General features: G+C 38.0%; 1 protein-coding gene across 1 annotated transcript in view; it reads right to left on the bottom strand.

Annotated features, from left to right (window-relative positions):
• Positions 1-2,634: 2,634 nt before the first annotated feature.
• The window catches only part of TAF15 (TATA-box binding protein associated factor 15), a 31,331-nt gene continuing 15,137 nt past the window's right edge, over positions 2,635-18,828 (bottom strand). Inside the window, exons 8-16 of the mRNA XM_004449430.3 lie at positions 14,118-14,152; positions 13,468-13,500; positions 12,189-12,298; positions 11,020-11,149; positions 5,912-6,004; positions 5,165-5,246; positions 4,956-5,044; positions 4,242-4,845; positions 2,635-2,962 (exon numbers count right to left, since the gene is read on the bottom strand). Of these exons, the coding sequence (XP_004449487.1) occupies positions 2,923-2,962; positions 4,242-4,845; positions 4,956-5,044; positions 5,165-5,246; positions 5,912-6,004; positions 11,020-11,149; positions 12,189-12,298; positions 13,468-13,500; positions 14,118-14,152 (1,216 nt within the window). The 3' untranslated portion in view covers positions 2,635-2,922. The remainder of the gene's footprint in view (positions 2,963-4,241; positions 4,846-4,955; positions 5,045-5,164; positions 5,247-5,911; positions 6,005-11,019; positions 11,150-12,188; positions 12,299-13,467; positions 13,501-14,117; positions 14,153-18,828) is intronic.

Below are 18,828 nucleotides of genomic sequence, written 5' to 3'. Positions count from 1 at the left end.
GCAGCGCTGATGCACACAAGGAGTGCCCTGCCACGCAGGGGTGTCCCCCGCATAGGGGAGCCCCACGTGCAAGGAGTGCACCCCATAAGGAGAGCCGCCCAGCATGAAAGAAAGTGCAGCCTGCCCAGGAATGGTGCCGCACACACAGAGAGCTGATGCAACAGACGCAACAAAAAGAGACACAGATTCCTGTGCCACTGACAACAGAAGCAGACAAAAAGAGTAACACACAGCAAATGGACACAGAGAACAGACAACTGGGGTGGGGGTGGAGGGGGCGGGGGGAATAAATTTTTTTAAGAAATCTTTAAAAAAGAGGTAATGCAAGTGTGACTGGGCAGAGGGGCATTAGTTTAGATAGAAGGGTCAGGAAAGACTTGGGAGGGTGGGATTTGAAATGAAAAAGCGCAGTCATGGGAGTATCTATGTGGGAAGAGAATCCTAGACAAAGAGAAGAGCATATGCAAAGATGCTGAGCAGAAGCATATTTGGTACTGTCAGGAGCTTTGGCCAATGTGACTGAAACAAGAACGGATAAACATCAGAGGTTGGAGAGGAACACAGAGCCCAGATCCTACACGGTTTTCTAAGCCAAGGTAATGAATTTATAGTCTATATGCAATGCAAAGTCACTGAAAGGGTTTTAAACAGAGGCACAACAAATGATCTGATTTACATTTTTACAGTATCATTTGGCTGCTGCCTGAAAAAAGATTTTATAGACGTTAGACTGGAAGGGGGACCAATGGTAGGCTACTGCAATCGTCCAGAAGAGTTGATAGTCGCTTGTAATAGGATTGTAACAAAGAATATAAAGATGGTTTCAGGATATAGTTTGGAGGTAGAATTAAAAGAACCTGTGTGTAAATGATGAAGAGAGAAATCAAGGTTAAGTTCTGGGTTTTTTATCTGTTCTGGTTTAGGTGGAGAATGGAGACGTTTACTGAGGTAAGGAAGACCAAGGAACTGATATGGAGGGGAAGAGGAAAAGTTTTATTCAGTAGATGTTAAGTTCTAAGCACTTACTTTACATCCAAGTGGAAAGGTCAAGTTGGCAGCTGGATATAATCCAGAGTTAAGGTAAGAGGCCAGGATTGGAGACATAAATTTGGTAGTCATCATCGTGTTAGATGGTATTAAAAACCACAGCCTGAATGAGATCACCCAAGGTAAAAGGGAGTGTAAATAAGAAAAGGGGGTTTAGAAGCAGCATGTAAAGGTCAAATAGAGAATTAGCCAAGGAAGATATGCACATCAGTAAAGCAGAAAATCAGCAGAGCACGGTATTGAATGCCGCTTTTTTCCTCAGCTACAAATCTGCACATCCAACTGCCTACTCAATGTCTCTACTTGGAAGTTTCACAAGCACCCCAAACTCAAATGCCAAAACAATTCAGTACCCTCATCCTGCCCCCAAACTTGTTCCTGTTCCAAAGTTTTCTATTTCTATAAATGGAACCAAATCTACTCAGTTGCACATACCACAAACCTCTTTCCTCCCCACTATTTCTGACATCCAACCAAATTTCCCTTATTTCCCAAATCTATTTAGTTACCTCTTTCCCCACCATCTGGGCTCAGGTAAATATTATCTCTCACCTGGCTTACCATTCAGACTCCAGTCCAGCCTTTCCGATTTACTTTCCACAAGGCAGCCATAATCATCTTTCAGTTGACGCCACTCAAATCAGATCATACCATAAACCTGCTTAAAATCTTTAAAGACTCCCTATTTGGAAGCAGGGTTGAAATGAAATGCAGAGACTTTAACATAGATTGTTTACCTCTCATTTTATCTTTTCCATGCCCACCCTTGAATTCTTCCTTCCAGTCCAGTATATAGTGCTCCTAAAGTGCAGAGCCTGCTCCCATCTTTCTCTTTAACTCCTGGTTTGCTCTTGTCACTAGTTTCCTGCTGTGAATGCCATTTTTTTCACCTCAGCCCCTTGGCCAATTTCTACTTTCCTCAAGACTTACCAAGGCTTCCTTGAGCCCACATGCCTGGATTAAGTATCCTTTCAAAGAGCCCTTAAAGCACCTTGTACTCATTCTAACTCTCATCAAACTTTAGTCTGTTTATTTGATCAGCAACATATCCAGCATCTGGCCCAGGGCTTTACCCATAGTAAATATAGACTATTAAATAGTTACTTAATGAACACCAAATAACATACCAAGTACACTAGTATCTTACCCTGACTTGTTAAATCCCGACCCTTCCTAACTGTCCCTTACACCTTTGTTATTGACTATATCTAAAACACTGTCCTAAATTCATGGCTCTCAACTGTAATCTGGTACTTAAATCACCTGGTGAGCTTGATATAAAGATTCCCAGCCCTACCTCCTCACCTCCCACCAAGATTCTGATCCAGTAGACCTGGGATGAGGTCTAGGAACGTACAATTTTAACAAATTCCTCTAGTAATACTGACTTGTGATCATTCTTGGGAACTGCTACTCTAAATACAGGGATCTCAATAAATACTGCTGAAAGTACTGAAGGTAACATTTTAATTTACTAGATCAGAAGGTTACTGTACTCAAAGAACATTCACTTACTAATTCTTTAGGGTTACAGTCTGCTGTAACTGAGTCCCGAGTGTGACATAACAATGCACTAATGTACAAAAGTCCACAAAAACAAGCAGCCTTTATTGCAGTATTACAAAACACTTTCCATTTTGGCAATATTTTACAATGCACTCTGCTTCAAGGATTGGGAAGGATAAGGTTGGAAATTAAAAGGGGAAATTTCAACAGACATTTCTAAGGGAAAAACTGTCCCAGCCCTCCCACCCAAATAAAAATCCAAATGTCAATTTCACTACCCAAGAAGAGGCCACGAGGAAAGCAGCAGGCAAAACTCTGGCAATTTCACTACGGATCATGTCAGAGACAAAGGAACATTCAAAAGAGTCATCAGTATGGTCGGTTGCGCTGATCATTTCTGTAGTCGTTTCTAGGAATGAAAAATAAAGAGCCAGACTAAATTCTAATTTTTTACTAAGGGTCCATCACTTTTTCAGACAGGGTGCTAGTGATTGGCATCAGTTAGACAATGAACTTCTGTAAAGACCATGCCTAATTTATTTCTTACTAATTTATCAGTTTTAAGGCCCAGAAAATTCCCAGAAGTGTTGCTATCACTAACTCTCTTAAAATTTTTCCATCTAGAATAAGGACTCCAAACCAATGAGGTATTTCAAGAGATCAGAGACTGTGCCAATTCCAGCACTCTAAAAAGAAAAGTGGCATACCAGAATGAGCAAAAAAAAAACACTTTCATGTATGAATCCTTAATCTGCCACTTCACTATGTGACCTTAGAAAAGTTATTAACGATCTCGGAGTCTGTTACACCGGAAACATCTACCTCATGGAGTTGAGAGAAGTAACACTAAAGAAGATAAAAATATGCTCAGTATCTACTAAACAGCAAGTTTCAAGACATGGTAAAGACTATTAATAGTTAATAACAGCTAACAATTATACAGTGCTTACTATGAATCAATAATTGTTATGACTTAATCTAATACATATTATTATTAGCCTCATTTTACAGATGAGAATACTAATGATCCAAAGGGTGAAATAACTTGCCTAAGGTCACACAGCTAATAAACGGTGGAGCCAGGATTTGAACCCAGACATTCTGGCTCCAGACTCTGCTCTTATCCATATGCTATGCTAATTCTCACTATCCTAATACTGCCTCTGGCATAGAGATGCTTAGGATAATAACTGATGTTACTTTTTATGACTGGTCCTTCAATGTTTTCTGCCTCAATACCACTTGTGTTCACAACACACTCCCATCAGTACCATCAATGGAAAATGTATTACCAGAATCTCCAGAGAGACAACTGCAGGGTAGCACATGTGTTTGAAAAAGAAACCCTATGAAAGGTGGGCACTCTCCTTACACATAGATTATGAATTCCTGATTTACATAGTCTCAAATTATCTCTCAATCTCAATTATCCTTAATGAAGAATACAAACACATATGCACATATCCAAATACAAAGATTTAAAAATAAGAATTTTCAAATAAATTCTAGAAATTGCTAGAAGAAGGAAATAAAATGGCTCTCCATCCTAAGTGAGAAGATAACCAATGGGAAATTCAAGGTACAAAAAAGTTGGACAAAAAGAAAAAGAAATGTGAAAAAAAGGGCTCTAACACTAAAATCTAGGAGCAGTGGGGTAAAAAGGCTACCAAGTACACTCTAATACTCACCTTCCTCCCATTTTGCCTCCATAGCCACCACCTCGGTCTCCTCCATAGCCTCCACCTCGGTCTCCTCCATAGCCGCCACCACTTCTGTCTCCTCCATAGCTGCCACCACTTCTGTCTCCTCCATAGCCTCCACTTCGGTCTCCACCATAGCCACCCCCCCCACTTCGGTCTCCTCCATAGCCTCCTCGGTCTCCTCCATAGCCTCCTCGGTCTCCACCATAGCCACCTCGGTCTCCTCCATAGCCGCCTCGGTCTCCACCATAGCCGCCTCGGTCTCCTCCATAGCCGCCTCGGTCTCCTCCATAGCCGCCTCGGTCTCCTCCATAGCCGCCTCGGTCTCCTCCATAGCCGCCTCCTCTGTCCCCACCATAGCCGCCTCCTCTGTCCCCACCATAGCCGCCTCCTCTGTCCCCACCATAGCCACCCCCACTTCTGTCTCCACCATAGCCACCCCCACTTCTGTCTCCTCCATAGCCACCGCCACCACTTCTGTCCCCACCATAGCCACCCCCACTTCTGTCTCCACCGTAGCCACCTCGGTCTCCACCTCTGCCCCCACGACCTCTGTAGCCCCTCTCTCCACCGTAGCCTCTCCCCCGGAAATCTGCAAGGTAGAAATGCAAACCAGTGAGCCCAGCAGAAGAATGTAAAGTCTTCTTTTAATGCTAATCAGAAAATAAGCGTCAGATAGATGCCATTAAAGGGCTGACCCACCTCCTCCTGAGGGACGAGAGTCCTCTGGTCTGGGCTCATTGCACTGATTGCAGGAATTTCTTCGAGCAAAGTTCATATTTCCACATGACCTAAGAAAGGATGAAGATAAAATGCTCCTAGAAAGTTGCCAACAGATTCAGAACCCCTTCCCATACCCCTCCAACCTCAATCCCAACCCTTACTCCCAGCAAAGTGAATGGTATACTTACGGATTAGGGCAAACCCAGTCCCCACTTTTGGGGTCTCCACCTCTTCCCTGAAAGCCTCCACGGCCTCTATATCCCCCACGTCCTGGATGGAGTGGGACGAAGGGGAAGAGAAGAAAAAAGTCAGCAGTAGACATTAACAAAGCAGAGAAGAAGCTACAGGTGTAAGAAATAAGAGGAAGTGTCCAACGATAATTGGACAGCCCTCCTAAAATCTAACCTTTATGATAGGACTTTGAAATTCTTTGATATGAGCCTTACTTAGTAAATGCACTAAATGTGGGAACAGACCCCAGGCACACATTACAGTGCAAATAATGCACAACGAAATTTCAAAGTCCATTTTCTATAAAGCCCTACTTATTTTGAGAATCTCGGTGATAAAGGTTAAATGAAAAGATATAAACTAAGTTTGAGGAATAGGATCCAACAGAAAATAAACAAGCTAGCAGGAGGCTTAGAAACTGTTCAGATTAACCCCCCAATTAGGTGTCATTTAAACAAATGCCTACTAGTTTCCAGGTGAATAACAAAATGCTATACAGCTTTCCAAAGGGATTTCTGGAAACTTCTCCTACAAATTTCTGAGCTATTATAACACTTAATTCACTTAATCTGTTCAGCACCCACACTCATGTTAAGGTAAACCCAGGGAGAAAAAAGGGTAGCAAGTGTGCACAAAGGGACAGAACATGGATTTATATTGAAACACTATATAATATCCAAACCAGTGAGTAAAGAGCATCTTACCTCGCCGCCCACCACCACTTCCACCTCCTCTCATGAATTCAGGTCTTCTGGTGGCAAAGGACACTTTAATGATGTTGCCATGGAATTCTTTTCCTAAGAAAAACAAAAATGGTTCTGAATAAACCTACTCTATACCTCCACCTCCCAACAAAATTATAAAACTCCTTTGGAATTTTTTTGTTTCAGAGGAATAAGGCATATTTCATGCCCTTACAAAATTCAAACATACCAGTATTCCGAAGAATCAAAATAACAACGGAAAACATTACACAATCTATCGATAAAGCTGATCTAGCACTGAGAAACAATCACTTCTTACTAGGCTAAAAGAAAAAAAATTTTTAATCATACCTACCTTTATGTGAAAAAAGTCAAATGTAGAACAACATGTGTTAATAAGCTACCACTTATTTTTTTAAAGGACAAGTGTGTGTATATATATAATGTATATGCACATGCTGGTATATGCACTGCTCACTATGCATACCTCCTGAAAAGTACGTACATTTAAATTTTTTATGCCATTTAAAGTATTTTTCACAAAGTGCCAGTAGTACATCAAAAAATAAATCAGGGAAGCGGACTTGGCCCAGTGGATAGGGCATCTGTCTACCACATGGGAGGCCCGCGGTTCAAACCCCAGGCCTCCTTGACTCATGTGGAGCTGGCCCACGCACAGTGCTGATGTGCGCAAGGAGTGCCCTGCCACACAGGAGTGTCCTCCATGTAGAGGAGCCCCATGCACAAGGAGTGCGCTCCGTAAGGAGAGCCGCCCAGCATGAAAGAAAGTTCAGCCTGCCCAGGAATGGGGGTGCACACATGGAGAGCTGACGTAGCAAGATGACGTAACAAAAAGAGACACAGATTCCCGTGCCGCTGACAACAACAGAAGTGGACAAAGAACATGCAGCAAATGGACACAGAGAACAAACAACTGGGTGGGCGGGGGGAAGGGGAGAGAAATAAATAAATCTTTAAAAAATAAATAAATAAATCAGAGTCTCTATTGGAAAAAATATATAAATTTACATACATGCCTGCAGGCACCCACATACATTCTGGTGCCCTGGGATCTTAGGAACAGGAATTAGTCTCTTCAATTTATAAGAAATGAGAGAACTGATGAATAAGGAAAAGGTTTCCAAGGACTTATTAAAAGGTCTTAATTTCCTGATCAAAGCCCTAATCATAGCAGGCAACTTCCCATGATGTCAGATGCTATGACAAGCCCCTGACATAGCAAACAACTCATGGATCAGTAGTCTAAAAACTAAAACAGGGAGGCAGATGTGGCTCAGGTGATTGGGCTCCCCTCTACCATATGGGAGGCCCCAGGTTTGAGTCCCTGGGCTTCTAGGTGAAGGTAAGCTGGCCCATGGCACCACAGAGAGCTGATGGCAGTGAGAACACACACGGGGGGGAGAGGGGGGAATAAACGAAGTAAAATAAATCTTTAAAAGTCTTTAAAAAATAAAAATTATAATAAATCTAACTATTGAGTTAGGTTTAAGAGGCTTATTTATTTGTCCTGTGGGAAAAGTCACAACAATTTTCTAACATACCATGAACACAAGGAATTGCTTTATGATTCACAGAAACTAAAAAAAATAAAGTGAGGAAGAATGAACTTAGCCTTCAAAAGCAACATGATGGGGAAGCAGATGGAGCTCAAGTGACTGGGCTTTCATCTACCATATGGAAGAATCCAGATTTGATACCCGGGGTGCTCCTGGTAAAGGCGTGCCTGTGCAGCAAGCACGGCAAGCCACTGCGGCCCGGGCGAAGGGCCAGTGTCCACGTGGGAAGCCATGCAGCAAGATGATGACACAAGAAAAAGAGATGGAGGGGAGAGTCAAGGCAAGAAAACCAAAAACTGGGGAGGCACAAGTGACAGGGAACCTCTCCCTACATCAGAGGTCCCCAGGATCGAATTCCGGTGAATCCTAGAGGAAGAAAACAAGAAGAGAAGACAAAAAGAGAAATAGACACAGAAGATCACACAGCAAATGGTTACAGACAGCAAAAGAACAGCAGGGGGGCGGGGGGGTAGGAAAAATAAATATTTTAATAAAAGCAAGATGATGAGGCCTGACTGATCAGTGCAAAAAAGTAAATAATACAGAGAGAGGTGGGTTATCACTATGTAATCTTTGAAAAAGTAAAGAAATGCAATTATGTTTTAGGGGACATGGATGCAATAATCTCGTAACTAGAAGGGACCTCAGTCTGTCAATCCAGCCTGCCTCAGTTTGAGTCTTGACTCTGCCACTTACTCTGTGATCGTGGTAATTAGATTCTCTGTGTCCCAATTTCATCATCTGTAAAATGGGGATAATAGGGCATATGTCTCATAGGCTTACGTTAAGAAGATTAAATTGAGTTATTACATGTAAAAAGCTCTTAAAACTTTGCCTAGGCCATAAACCACAGTAAACATAAAGTGTTAGTTTTCATTAAATTAGGGTCAAACAAATGATGAATTTATAATAATATGGGGAAATGGAAATGCCTATGTTAAAATCTTAAGTGCATCTATTGCCAGGACCACTCAATGGGAAAAAAAATAGTCTTCAACAAATGGTATTGAGAAAACTAGATATCAACATGCAAAAGTACCTCATACTATATAGAAAAATTAATTCAAAATAGATCAACAACTTAAGTAGAAAAGTTAAAACTATAAAACCATTAGAAGAAAATATAAGAGAAAATCTTCAGGATTTTTTAACAGGCAATGAATTCTTAGACTTTATACCAAAAATATGAGCAACAGAAGAAAAAACTGGTATTTTTTCTTTTGAAAAAGAAAATTGAATTTCTTCAAACTTAAAAACTTGTGCATCAAAGTTTTCAAGAAAGTGAAAAGGCAATTTACGGAATGGGAAAAAATATTTGGAAACCATTTATCTGATAAGAATTTATATCCAGAATATATAAAGAATGCCTACAGCTCAACAATTAAAAAAAAAAAAACACAATTTAAAAATGGGCAAAAGACTTAAATACACATTTCTCCCAATATATACAAATGACCAACAAGCACATGAAAAGCTGCACAACCAATATTAGTCATTAGAGAAATGCAAATCAAAACTACAATGAAATAACACTCCACACCCACTGGGATGGCTACTATTACAGAAACAGAAAATAAGTATTGGCACAGATGCGAAGAAATAGGAACCCTCTTTGTTGTTTGTGGAAATGTAAAATGGTATAGCTACTGTGGAAAATAGTTTGGCAATTCTTCAGAAAATTAAAATAGGTGGTACCATATGACCTGGCAAATCCACCAAAGATATACTCCAAAGAATTCAAAGTAACTCAAATAGATATTTGTACACCAATGTTCATAACAGCATTATTCACAATAGCCAAAAGGTAAAATCAACCCATGGATTTTAAAAAATGTGGTATATCCATATAATGGGATTTTATTCAGCCAAAAAAAGGAATGAAGTTCTGATACATGCAACAACGTGGATGAAACTTGAAGACATCATGTTGAATGAATTAAGTCAGACACAAAAGGACAAATACTATCAAATTTCATTTATATAAAATACCTTGAATAAGCAAATTTTTATAGACAGAAAGTACATTTAGAAGTTATCAGGGCTAGGGGTGAGAAGTAGGGATGGGAGGTTATTACTTAATGGGTACAGAATTAGTTTGGGGTGATTAAAGTTTTGGTAATGGATGGTGGTGATGGTAGCAAAATATTTTGACTATAATTAACATCACTGAATTATACACATGCATGTGGTTAAAATGGGAAATTTTAATAAATTTCTTTTTAAAAAGCATTCTGAAAATTTCAAAAATAAACAGTAAGTGAAAAAAGCATGAAACAAAACTACATTTGGAGTATAATGATGAACTATTTAAAAATACATTTGAAAGACTAGAGAACAGTTAATAAAATATAATCAGTGGCTGAGTAGAAGATTATGAAAGCTTTACTTCTTTCTTCTACTGTAGCAGTTTGATATTGTTGATGAATTCCAAAAACAGATATTGGATTATGTTTATCAATTGGTCTGTTCCTCTAGGCTAGTGATATACTTAGATTGTACTGGATTCAGAGGTTTCACTTTTACTTGATTAAATAATGATTAAGGCTTTGATTGGGCCACATGAGTAGGACATTGCATCCCTGCCCCACTGGTGAGCAGGGACTCACAGAGAAAAAGACATGGTAAAGGACAGAGTTTGGAGTTTTGATCCTGGTGCGCCGGAAGTAAATACACAGAGCAGCAGAAACATGCGAAAGGAGAGAAGGCTCCATTTTAGACACAGCAAAGGCCCCGGGGAAGAGAGACAAACTGTTCACCTGGTGGTCTATAGCTGGCCTTGTGGAGAGAGCAGAGTAGCTGAGCCCAGAGAGAAACGAACCCAGGAAGAGAGGAACCTGGGAGGCCTGAACCCTGAATCCTTGCAGACGATGGCAGCCATCTTGCTCCAACATGCAGCAACAGATTTTGGTGAGGAAAGTAACTTATGCTTTTTGGCCTGGTAATTGTAAGCTTCTACCCCAAATAAATACCCTGTATAAAACCCAACAAATTTCTGGTATTTTGGATCAGCTCCCCTTTGGCTGACTAATATATTGACTTTCCCATATTTTCTTATTTCTAGTGAAAAAGTCTTATTTTTTTTTCCTAAGTATATATTAACTTCACATTTGAAGGGAAATTAATCTACATTTTAAAAGAATTTCATTCTCTACACCTATATCAGGGTGTCCTCAAGCACAAGGTGTGAATAATAAATATTGTAGACAAACAAGGGTAGAGTTCATGGTTCATATCATTTCTAAAGGTCACAAAAACTCCAGCCTGTTTTTCTTTTTCTTTTTTTAAAGTTCAGATCCACTGTACTATTTGTTATTTTCAGGAGGCACAGGGGATCAAACCTGGATCCACATACATGGGAAGGAGGCACTCAACCATATGAGCTACACCTGCTCCCCCGGCCTATATTCTTAAAGAGTTCTCTGTAAATATAAATATGAAAATAACCACTAACTACTATAACAAACTTTGACTTCAAGTCTAGAAAACATTTATCTAAATTGTATGGCTGAAAACTACATCAATGAGACCTACCATCAAACCAATCAATAGCTGCCTTAGCTGAAGGAGGATCATCAAACGACACTGTTGCCTCTCCTTTTGGTTTCCCTGTATCCTTGTCTGTATAAAGATTTATCATTGGTTTTCCAGTCTTCTTGTTTGTCTAAGGGCAAAACAAGATGGTGTCAGAGAGCATTTTAAGGATAAGTGATCATGTGCCATTTAGATAATAAAAGAATTATTTTTTACAAGGAATTCACATGTCCACATTATAAAATACTAGGCACCTAATATAAAATATATATATGAACAAGGAAAAGTCTCCAAGATATACTAAGTAAAAAACCAAGCTAAAAAAATTTTACATAGTATATCAGTTTTATCTACATATAATTTAAGCCCACAAACAATAAATGTAGACAATGCTTCACATAAATATATAACTTGAAAAACATAAAAAAAAGTTAATAAGGATGTTCACCAGCAACCAGAACCAAGAGATCTGACCAAGGAATAGATAGGATTTGGATGGGAAGGGGGAGAGGGGTCAGAGACAAGGGAAAATTTTTACTTATTTTTACTTATGTATGAAATTTTTTACATACTTCCTATATAATTTTAAAAAAAAATCCCCAAGAAGGAAAGTGATTCTGCAGATACCAAAGACAAATGCTAAATGCTTTCAGTCAAGTATTACAATTTATTTAAAACTGCTCCAAAAGCTGTTTTCTAGTTAAAAGTAAAATAATATGGATGACATGGTACACAAGACAGTGAAGTGAACAATCAACAGTTATGAAATAAAGTATTACATATTGTGCTAACATGCAGCGGACATTAAGTAACAAGGAAAGCTGACAATGACTTAATTTTGCATATATTGGCATTTCAGAATTTACAAAATGTTTTTGATTTTATTTAGTTTCCACAACTTTTTGAGGTATATAAGTAAGGACTATTTTTAAAGCCCTAGGAATGAAAGCTAAAACATAAGACTATGGAAAGGTAAACACAAGCAAGGAACAAAATCTATCTATATTTAGCATATTTAGCAAAGGCCTATAAATATGGGTAAGCATATGCATTAGGGTACTTTTAAGAGACAAAAGCCTTATTGAGACCTATGTATCTTAACCAGAATATTATTATGGGATTTTCAAAACAAGCCACCTTGTTTTGAAACAAGGTGAGGAATTACTCACCTTGATAATTCCTATTTGCTTAAAGAACTCCCCCACTTGATCAGTAGACACACCCTCCCCAAGTCCTTGCACAAAGATTGTGTTGTTATCTGAATTATCAGATTCTGAATCTAAAGGGAAAAAAGGTATGGTTAATTTTCAATATACCTTGATTTTACAACATACTATTCAGTAATTAAGAATAATTTATGGTACAATATTTGACTGTTTCGACAACCAAAGGAATAAAAGAACCAATGTAAGAACCATATATAGACATGCAAAGTGCTCACAACAGTCATTTGGTAACATCAATTCTTACAGCTAAACTTTAGGTGAAGTGGATCGAGACCATCACAATGTGAAAGACACAGACCAATTAAGGGAGATCTTAAAATTCTTACTCTTCAGATTCAGATACAAGATAAAGGCTCATGAAGAGATGAATTTAGTGTAAATTAATATCACTTTCTCTGGAGAACTTTTACTCTTTATGGTTAACCAGTACTTTTAAGGCTAGCAGAAAAACCTCCGAATCTGATACTTCAACTTCCAAGCAAGTCAACCAGAATTGCTGGGTTCCCATTCACTACAATAAATTTTGCATACATCAGAGGGTAGGAGCACCTTGTATACACACCTTACCTTACATGCACACTTTTGGATTAGTACAACAAAGTAAGAAAGATGTACAAAAATTCAGTCCATCAAGGGATAATTCAGAATATCCATATAGAATACTTTGGCATCTTAATAAAAACAAAAGTTCTGATTTCAATATATATTTTAAAAATTTGGCTCAAATAGATTTCTAATCTCTAAATCAAAACAAGTTTCAAAAGGCTTGATGAGTACATCTGTATCCTTGGATTTCATTTAAAAACAAAAAGTCACATGGAATTAGGGACCTCCTTCCAGAGTAAGACAATTCTCTCACATATGAACTCAGGTTTCTTAGGCCCACTAAGACAATTACCAATCTGATGTAACATTTTCTTAATACACAACTTTTCTACTTCTAATTGCCCAAAATACCGACTCTCTTAATAAACCTGATTAGTATTAAATAACTGAAAATTAGCAGGAAAAGTTCAACTATGTCTTCAAAGAAAAAGTAGAGCATGGGAAAGCAAACATGTTTTCCCCAGTGTACTTTTCCAATGAATCCCCAATTTTGGCAGCACTGCCAAATTAAGTCTTCCTGTACTAATCCCTCCAAACACACACTCTTCTTTTAAAAAAATACAATCAAAACTAACATTCTTTTAGCTACAAAGTCATAAACTACCAGAAATCTTACCAGCATCTGGTCTGGGCCCATAATCCCTGTGACCTAAAGAAAAGAAAAGGAGAAGAAAAAAAAAAAAGCTATTTAAAGGTACTCATTTGAAAATGAAAAAAAATAACAATCATAACCAAGACATGAAAAGCCAGTATTTCCAAAATCCTTGAAGGTCAACCATCATAGATTTACAAAATATATAAATTAATTTTTATTAAAAGTTTAAGAAATCAAGATGAATATCAACATTTCCCTAAACTTGTCTCAGACAGCACCAGCTACTTTGGCTTTATTCTAGTATCACTTTTGTTAAGCTCAGGTTGTGAAGGCTGATTAGAAAACCCTAACAATTTTTAAGAACACCATGTTGGCTACCTTTATAAAAAAATGTTTTGTCAAAATCCAGTGAAGGTCTCTTTGGTCACCACAGACTCTTTCATGCAAATTCACTGTGTAGAAATCCATCGGACTATTTAAGAGATCAACTTTGGCTTTTTAATGTTTATTCTGATATATTCTGTGTATGTATATAATTTCTTTAAAGCACACAACACACACCAGCCTCAACAGCGTAAGAAAGGGCTTAGAGACTGCGTCTGCGGGATATTGGTGGCTTTTAGGTTTATATAGCATTTCCACTGAAACATTTTGGGATACTCAGCACTTACCACCAAAATTTTTGAAGCCACCGCGGTCACCACCACTGCAGAGGAAAAATTGAAGAAATGATTTCTTCCTTAAGTCTCTAATGTGCTGAGCCCTGGGCTCAATCTACACTTAAATGTCATAAGTAGAGAGCCTAGGGAAACAGTAGCACCTCTAACTTTCCAATAAGTTCCCTTTGGTAGACTTCAAAACGTTGTTTCCATCTAAGTGTTTTCCCAAGATCTATTTTGACAAAGATGTCTTTTCAAGCTTACTATATAACGTATCTAATACACTTATTTTAAAATCTTCCCAACCCCAAGCCACAGGGACACTATTCAAACCATAACTTAAAAATGGAGGCACAGTATAAAAAATGCTAAACTAGAGCAAATATTTTTTCCAAGGGAATACTTTTAAAATATGAGAAAAAGCAAAAAGACTAGACTAATATAAAGCAATGTTAAGATTTTGGCAGCAGAATGGGAAAGGTAAAAACTTTAATATTACGTTCTATTGTGATATAAATAGTAGGTTTTATGAGATGAAGGGAAAAAAGTATAAATACATACAAAAATTAATTTGAATTAAAGCAGTCCTCAAATTTCAAGTCATTTAGAAATTGGATAAACTGAAGAATAAATGAAAACATAATTTAAAATTGCCTTCCTAGTCCATACTCAGGATAATGTACTAGATCTCTTTATATATAAGCTACTGGTTCATGCTGCCAAATGCTCTACACATGAGAGACAGAATGCAACATACTCCAATGTTACAGCTACCCACAAGAAAGGGACTGTATTTGGCAAATTTCTAATGCCAGATAATCAATGATCCTCATGCCCATAACTTTATGTAAGAAATCTAATAAGGCTTCTCTTTTCAAGAAACTTTACACACCCATTAAAAGTTTTTTTCTTTGACTGAATTACATAATTCTCCAAGATTCAAACTATGTGCTGACAAAGGGGAAAAAAACCCAAAGCTTTCAGATGGTGATAACAAATCTTCTAAAACCCAAGAAACTAATCTAATATACTAGTGCATAGAATTGCTTAAAAACAGCTGCTTTAGTGATTGCCCTCTGGGTGGCGCTTGTGAGCCACGAGAGAAAAACACTGACTAAAGGTTAAAGCACTCTCCCTTTGTAATTTATCTATTCTACAACCTTGGTGTAAAAATTTTCCCCTTGCAACCAGCTTAGGTATTTCTAACCTGCTATCAATTTTTATTTGATTTCCAGAAAGCCTAGAAAGCAGGAGAATAAGGCTATTTCACCGCTTCACTGTAGACAAAGTAAAACTCAGATCTTTCACATAAATATAGCTTCTTAATAAAGTCTCTACGACTCCTCTTTCAGAATAGGACCCAAGGCCTCCCTCCACTTCTAAATGATATAAGGACTTAACTCATTAAGAAAGAGAAGCCAACAGGGTTCTTGAGATTAAACTGCTGAAACCCTCATTTAAAAAAAATCAAGATGCCTCAGGTTTCTTCAGACATGATCATTAGAACTATAAAGAATAATGAGAGAAAAGAACTAGTGAAATATTAAGCCTACATTCCTGTCTCAGGAGGTTAAAGTCCCCCAGAATAAAGTAAACTTTTTAAATAGGAAATCGGAGGTCAATGTTTTCACAGGTGGTGGCAGAGATACCTCTTATTTACTTTGCTATCATCTTAATGAAGAACCAAATTATTTACCTGGTCACAATAGAGAAAATACAAATTTCATACATCAGCTAGTTTCTATAATTTTCATTCTGGCCAGGAATATAACTTTGAAATTTAAAAATTTAAAAAAAAAAAAAAAAGTGGGAGAGGGGTTGGGGACATACCTCTGCAGAAAAAAAAGGATACAAAAACAAATGATATTTGAATAGGTTTATAATGTCCTATTCCTCCCCATGACATTTAACTTAAGGCATCTTTACCGAGCAAGTAAAGCAGCTGAGTATTTTAACAAAACGGCCATAAATATGAAAACAACATAGTGCACTGGAAAAAGTACTTGTCTTCAAACCAAATAAGGGTAGAATCTTAACTATCATTAATCAATCCTGAAAATACGGACAAATCGTAATTTTATCTGGGTGTGAGTTTCCTTCTTTATAAAATAAGGGTTTTCCCATCCTTGCTATCCAAAGGGTGATCCATGGAACGGCAGCATGGGCATAGCCTCGGAGTATCTCAGAAAAGTAGGTTCTCAGGCCCTACTCCAGACCTGCATTAGAAACCGCATTTTAATAAGATCAAAGTATGCTCATTTAATATGCTCACTGAAATTTGAGAAGCACTGGTCTAGATGATCTAAGTCTATGTGAAGTTTTCTTTCAAGTTCAAATGTTTCTATCATTTTCTCTTTCCTTCTTAAATATAGTAAATAACCAAGTAATAGAGTTACAGAAGATGAGCCTGAAATTAAGAATTTTTCTTTCAAACTTCGTGGACAAGTTACAAGTCCCTTTTCCACATAATAAGCAAATTATTATAGAGATACTTGAATATCTATGAGTCAAGATGTTGCCACAACAAATTTGTTTTCATTTTGCCTAAAAAGAGGCAAACGTACACAGAACAAAGCCCTGAAGTAAGCAACAATATATGGTGAAATAGTAGAGGCATTTAGTAGAGATATCATATAAGTATACTCAACTTTATGGTACAAAAAAACCAGTTGTATACTCTTGACTCAAACATAAAGATGGTTCTCCAAGTTCAAAACTACAATGACCAGGATATTCTATGGTAGATACATTATACATCTGAGAGAAGATTCAATTTCAGGTGCTTGTCAAGGAAGCAAAAGCTGGGAAGCGGATGTGGCTCAACCAGTTGGACACCTGCCTACCAAAGGGGAGGGCCTGGTTTGGGTCCTTGTGCCTCCTAAAAGAAGACAAGCAGACATCACCTCCTGCCACAACAAGCTACACGCTGCATCCCACCACAATAAGCAGATGCTATAAGCCAAGAGCCCATGGGAAACAGATCTGGCTCAGGCCACTGGGTACTGCCTCTCATGTGGGAGGTCCTGGGTTCAGTTTCCAGTGCCTCCTGGAAAAGGCGAGCAAAACAATAACCAGACAGATGAGAGAACTATCTGAGGGAGGTGGAGAGAAATAAGAAAAATAAAGTAAATAAATCTTTTTTTCCCTCATTTATAGCATCTATACTAGCTTTTGCTATTCTTTAAAATATTTTTTTTAATTATTTTTAAAAGATACATAGACCACACAAAATGTTCCATTAAAAAATATAAGGGGAAAGAGACTGTGGCTCAGTAGAGTGTCCGTCTACCGTACAGGAGGTTCAGAGTTTGGTACCCAGGGCCCCCTGGCCTGTGTGGTGAGCTGGCCCACACACAGTGCTGCCGCACGCAAGGAGTGCCATGCCACAAAGGGATGCCCCCCGGCCCGCATACGGGGTGCCCCACGTGAAAGGAGCGCACCCCGCAAGGAGAGCCACCCCACGCAAAAAAAGCACAGCCTGCCCAGGAGTGGCGCTGCACACACGGAGAGCTGACGCAACAAAAAGGGACACGGATTCCCAGTGCCACCTGACACAAATGCAAGTGGACACAGAACACACAGCAAATGGACACAGAGAACAGACAATGGGGGTTGGGAAGGGGAAAGAAATAAATAAAAATCAATCTTAAAAGGGAACAAAAAGATTAAAAATATATATACATATTATATATTATATATATATAGGGGGTTCCCATATGCCTTACTCCTCACACCCCCCACAATAAAGAAATCTTTAAAAAAAAGGCAGAAGTTCCTTGACAGAATGTTTTCAATCTTAATTATTAAAAAAAATCTAAACTTATCTATTCAAGGTCTACAACTACCAAATAATAAAAATGCAACACAGAAATCCTGATTCCTGCAAAACTCAATAGTAAAGAAAAAAGGGCTTAGCTTTTAAAAGTTAGAAGAGGTTTTTAAAAATGAGATGTGTCTGAGTTTTCCTACTAGTACATCTGGACTATAATTTTGGGGGTATAAATTCCAAATGTAAATGATTTGCTGGATTCTCAACAGCAGCTATTTTTATGTTTTCCTTCCTCCCACGTCTTACATGTGTGGTAAAAATGCCTTTCTGGATTCAACATTTACCAATATTTGAGCAGATCAACAATCCATAAATCTAGAAGAGCACTGTCAAATACAGCATCCACTAACAGCATGTGGCTACTGAGCACTGGAAATGTGGCTAGTCTAAACTGAGATGTGCTCTAAATGTAAAATACAAATAGACTTCAAAGTTTTAGTATGGAAAATAAAAAGAATGTGTAAAATCTCAATTTTTAATACTAACATGAGTTAGATAAAATATATTAGGCTAAATAAAACATTATTAAAATTAAGTTCACCTACTTTTAGTTTTTTTTTTTAACATGGCTACTAGAGAACTTAAAATTACACATATGGCTCACATTATATTTCTGTATCACTAGAACGTATATTTTTAAGGGAGCTAATCTAACACTCTTATCAGAGGGAGAAGACACTCAAAATTCAAGATCACTTTTTTCAGGCTTGAGATATTAAAGCCTGAAACCACATAACTACTTAACTTTGAAGAAATACTAATAAACAAAAAACAGTAACTATGAAGTTCTGGCAATGAATTCTGCAATGCACTGATCACAACGCTGAAGTTAAAGACACTGGAAGATTTTATGGCCCTAAGATTCTAATCCACTAACATGTCATTGAACATTTT

This window comes from Dasypus novemcinctus, chromosome 21 (genome assembly GCF_030445035.2).
Source record: "Dasypus novemcinctus isolate mDasNov1 chromosome 21, mDasNov1.1.hap2, whole genome shotgun sequence".
In the NCBI taxonomy this organism is placed as follows: Eukaryota; Metazoa; Chordata; class Mammalia; order Cingulata; family Dasypodidae; genus Dasypus; species Dasypus novemcinctus.
The sequence above is the reverse complement of the archived record's forward strand: the minus strand, read 5'-3'. Positions and strand labels throughout refer to the sequence as shown.